Genomic DNA, 5,000 nt, shown 5'->3' on the forward strand with positions numbered 1-5,000 from the left:
TTAGTTTTAAAAGAATAGTCCAATCTGAGCGAAGAATCATAAAACGATTGCAAAACTGTTGAGTCTGTTGAACGCAGCCATTGGCTCATCGGCTTAAGTTTATGTCTTAGGGCTTCTTTCACCAACTCCAATTAACTTAATCTAGTGCTCGGAATTAGTTGCTCATTTCGGGCAGATTCCTGAGGCGACTCCCACTACTACTCGGCGGCCAAGCCGCCGATCGCTCGCGTGATGCTGTGCCCCAGGAGCGTCACGATACGAAAAGTATACTAAGAGCATATTTTTCCGGCAAATATCATTAAAATATTTTCTTTCCTACGTGATGTTTATTTTAATAAATAATTAAAATAAATTTTTTGTTATTCTTTGGTAAACGTCAAATGGAGAGTAATCCTCTCAAAAATCGATGAAATTATACTCATTCGACGCGTTTTTCCATAAAACGAAAGAATCTGGTAGAAAAAAGCGTCGCTCTGCCCCGCAAACCTAGATATTAATCATTAAAGTTCACGACTATTCACTGTTAATGCAAAGAATTTGTGTTTTTGAACGGGGTGATCCCGATTGAACACAGCTCGATTGGACACCACCAATCACAGCGACCGGTGCTTAGGAGCTTTGTAGTCTCAAGCGCTGTGAGTGGCTCGTGTCCAATTGAGCCGTGTCCAACTAGGTGCCACCCTTTTGAAACAGTACTTTTGTGTTTTGAAAGTACTGATTTTTTGTGTTTTTGAAGCAGTACTTTTGTGAAATAATATAATCGCAGCGCATGCTCGTAGCGCAGTATTTCGAGGCTGACAGATTTCCTAACCTGAATAGTCGTCAACTTTTAAGCTTAATATCTTGATTAGCGGGGCAGAACGACACTGCTTTCTGCCAGATTCTTTCGTTTTATGAAAAAACGCGTCGAATGAGTATAATTACATCGATTTTTGAAAGGATTACCCTCCATTTGACCTTTACCAAACCTCAAACTGTGCAGAGAACTGACTTATAAAACACATAAAAATCGAAAAAAACGTTACCACTTGCTACCCTCCTTGCATCTTTATAGCGTTTTCGATTGGGCAAAAGTTAATGCGCACCAGTGCGCACTCAGTTCACATCAACACTGGACGAGTTCCATGGGTTGCACTGAATAGTGCAAGTTCAAAAGAATACGCCAAGATTTTCAGTGCTAAAGCTGAAACTCATTTTCGTTCACTTTGAAGCAATGTTCAACAAAATGTTACAAAACCACAGTAAAAGATATTAAGAGTAGGGACAAGACCCCGTTTTCAATTCAACTGCGCAGATTTGCTTGTCCCTATGTATATCCTTAACTGTGATAAAACGTGCACTGAACTGGCACCGTCAAAATATCTCGTGCCACTTAGTGCGCACTGAGTGCGCACTACGCGAGTGTCGTGCGATCAAATGAACACGTGACACTAGCCAAGTGCGCATTGGCACTGCCAATCGAACACGTTCTTGACACTGAGTACAGCCAGTGCACCCCAATCGAAAACAGATGATAGAAATACAATATATTAGTTTCTGCATTTAATAATTTTACCAATACTTTCTTTTTTTGCACAGAACTTGCACATTTTTCGGCCGACGACATTCTGATAACGAGGTACGTCACTAGCCGGTATCCAGTCATTTGGGAACGCTTGTCCAGTGCAGTATCCAGTATAATGGCGGCCACTGGATACTGCACTGAAACAAAATGGGAACGTACCTTCTATGTCTTCGCATGTAGAGTGCGTTCGGAGAGCTCACTACCAGCTATGGAATCGTTCTGTCTTTGTTTTTTGTCTAATAAACACAAGGATAGAGTGATGCGGTAGTGCTGGTAGTGACCTCCCCGAACGCACCCATAATCAGCTACAGTCACAATATGGCTGCTTCACTTAGGAGGGGATACCCAATCAGAATACATATCAGACTACCTATCAGAAACTCGGACATCAGTGTCGCTTCTCTCTATTAGCGTTTTTGGCCCGGCCAGGTTTACGCCAACCTGGGTTGAATTAATGGCGTTTTGTGCTCTCCTATTAGTAAAGTGGGTGACGTCAACCAATAGGAAAGATTAATCCAATCAAGGTTGGTGCAAACCCGATCGGACCGAAAACATTATGGCCCGTATTCAGAATGCGCTTACAACGATGTTAGCACGCTACATACTATACTTTACGTCACGTATATTATAGAATTTCAGAGATAAAAGTGCGCTTTTATCGATAAAAGCGCGTTCTGAATACGGGCCTATATATATAGGACTCTACAATGGACTAATCGGCCGTTTAAGTTAATTGGTGTTGGTGAAAGAGGCCCTTACGGTCACTATTGTGGAATTTTGTGTGCGTCAGCCCCTCAGCCCTAACCGATGAACACATTAGGAGCTTATTGACTACCGCATCACATTTAAAGCCAGCAGCACACGATGCTTTTTTTCCTGCTGGATTGCTTGCGTGCTACTGTGCTAGCAATCTGACTGGCTGCTATGCTGGAAATTGTATGGCTTGCAGGCCCCGCTGTTGGCTGATCCGCTGGATTTTCGTGATAGAACCGGTGCTATTTTTCTTGCTTGATTTCATGCTGGCTTATTGTAGAACCAATCACGACGCCGCTTCATTTGAAGATGGCCGCTGGGAAGCGTGTAAACATGTGTAATCGTCTCAATCGACAATTTTTCATAAAACGAAAGAATCTGGCAGAAAAAGCGTTGCTCTTCCCCGCGAATCAAAATATTTATCGGTAAAGTTCATGACTCCTCAGGGCTCAAGTTAGGAATTTTTATGTACTTGTAATAAATTCCAGTTGCTCAGCCAGTACTAAAACTCGCATCGTCTGAAGCCAAACTAGCAACACAGCCAATAGCACAGCCAACACTGTTGCCAACACGGCAGCAAGCACGCAAATCCAGGCTGTTTTCCAGCTAGGACACAGAGACGTTATCATAGACTTATATAAATAGACTGCGCAGCTCAACGGGCCGGCTGTCGTCTGGACTAGAGAGAGAAAGCATGAGTGGCCGGAGCTTTGTCTCTTTCTAATGGTGGTAATGGTGGGGGACTCGGCAAGAACTGAGGGAGAGAAGGCTTCCCCACTTAGCTTAACCTCTAAGCAGTGCATCTGTGCAAACGATTTCCCACAAAGTAATGGTGCAAAGTAAATAATAATTACGTGGTATTATTTTATTGATTTTTAAATACAAGTCTATTAAAATGTGTACGTATCCTCGGTATTGTTGAAGGATTCTCGTATGAATTTGTAAGCGGGTGTGGAATAAAAAAGTAATGTGCAAGCAAACTTTTTTAGTTCGGTTGAATATTCTGGCGTTATCTTGTTTGTTAAGCATTTCTTGAACATTTCCATAAGGGCAGGTGTAATTTGTTTCTGAAATGTTATGTAAAAAGATAATAAAATAGACTAGGTAACTAATAAATAAGGTTGAGGTATATTTTAAAAAAGACTGATTTTAAAGTAAAAGATATTTAATTAAAATACATTTCCACATACCAAATCATAATATTATACAATTCATATTTATACAATTCACAAGATATACAATTCTTATTATATATAATTCATAAGATATAAAAATCACTTACTTTACTTTGTAATTTACTTTCTAATTTACTTTGTAATTTCAGTAAATAGTTATTATTTGAATGTAATTTACGAAATACGTCGCTATTTATGCATGACCTTCAGGGCCTACCTGTAAAGCTTCTTCTGTTTCATCAGATAAAAGTCCAATACTTTTTAAATGTTTTGTTAATTCTTCCATAGTATTAAATTTCTTCTGCAGTCGATTAACTTTTTGGTGTAAGGTATTTAATTTCTTTTGAGTTTCGTCATAGTATTTTTTTACAATAAAATAAACTGACTCTGACATAAAATGTTCTTTACGAAGATCTCCCATGTACCGAGGATTACACACTCTCTTTGTATCAAAATTTAATTCCTCAGAATTTTTCCTGCAATAGTATACAATTATATTTCTTTTTAAGAAAAACTTATTTTGTAAAAAAATAACTTAACGAACCTTTTTGTTGTTTCATTAATTTTTTCATTACTGGTAGATTCAGTTTCGGATATACAACTGTTTACATTTTCATTACACATGATCTCACAAGAGTTTTTATTTTGATTATCCTCTGACACTGATTTACAAATATCTCCTGTGTCGGCCACTCTGAAATATATTTTTATATATTACACGTTTTGTTCATAATACCAAAATAAGTTAAAGGAATTGTGCCTATTTATTTCTTACCTTATAGAATTATTATCAAGTGATAATGTTGGGCATGCTGTTTGTTTTAAAAATCGACGCACACTATCTCCAACGACTTTGTATATGAAATCTGTTTCGCGAAAATGCTGACTACAAACACAACTTTTTTTAGAAACTGTCATGTTCACAGATTTCAGCCACTGCTCTCTTCGTTCGTCGTTTTTAGGGAAACTAAACAATTATTCATATTAACACTTATGTATATATTTTTCGTGTAAACATAATACAATTACATTTTATTTACCTGTGAAACGATACATTATCAATAACTCCTTGGGACACTTTACATACACAACAATCAGAAACCATTTTTCTTCAATTACTTCGTTATTTTACTTAAAATAACAATATCGTAGGCTACGTCCACGCGGCTACCGTGGACATCGAAATAAACAGGCTGCAGTATGTACTTCAGTTGTGTGTAGGGTGCTTACTGCTTAGAGGTTAAGCTAGGTGGGGAAGCCTTCTCTCCCTCAGTTCTTGCCGAGTCCCCCACCATTACCACCATTAGAAAGAGACAAAGCTCCGGCCACTCATGCTTTCTCTCTCTAGTCCAGACGACAGCCGGCCCGTTGAGCTGCGCAGTCTATTTATATAAGTCTATAGACGTTATACTGTGTTCCACTGTGTAAAGTCTTGTTGGAACGCTCAGAACTCTAGATTTAGTTTCTGAGAGAACCGCCAGAGTGGGTTTGATTTCTCTATTTTACTT

General features: G+C 38.8%; 1 protein-coding gene across 1 annotated transcript; it reads right to left on the reverse strand.

Moving 5' to 3' along the window:
* Positions 1 to 3,207: 3,207 nt before the first annotated feature.
* Positions 3,208 to 4,909, reverse strand: LOC108768543 (uncharacterized). The gene is made up of 5 exons (XM_018519004.1): positions 4,533 to 4,909; positions 4,268 to 4,459; positions 4,037 to 4,186; positions 3,710 to 3,968; positions 3,208 to 3,384 (listed from the first exon to the last, which is right to left on the reverse strand). The coding sequence occupies exons 1-5, from the start codon at positions 4,595 to 4,597 to the stop codon at positions 3,208 to 3,210; spliced, it is 843 nt and encodes a 280-aa protein (XP_018374506.1). The 5' UTR covers positions 4,598 to 4,909.
* Between the last annotated feature and the right edge of the window lie 91 nt (positions 4,910 to 5,000).

The sequence above is a fragment of the Trachymyrmex cornetzi genome, unplaced genomic scaffold (genome assembly GCF_001594075.2).
Source record: "Trachymyrmex cornetzi isolate Tcor2-1 unplaced genomic scaffold, Tcor1.1 scaffold805, whole genome shotgun sequence".
NCBI lineage: Eukaryota > Metazoa > Arthropoda > Insecta > Hymenoptera > Formicidae > Trachymyrmex > Trachymyrmex cornetzi.

Bases quoted from the DNA above. Each gene is read 5' to 3' on its own strand.
- LOC108768543 (XM_018519004.1), bottom strand. From the start codon at position 4,597: ATGGTTTCTGATTGTTGTGTATGTAAAGTGTCCCAAGGAGTTATTGAT. The intron at 4,460-4,532 runs GTAAATAAAATG...ATAATTGTTTAG, and splicing joins GATAATGTATCGTTTCACAG to TTTCCCTAAAAACGACGAAC. The intron at 3,385-3,709 runs GTAGGCCCTGAA...ATAACATTTCAG, and splicing joins AAACAGAAGAAGCTTTACAG to AAACAAATTACACCTGCCCT.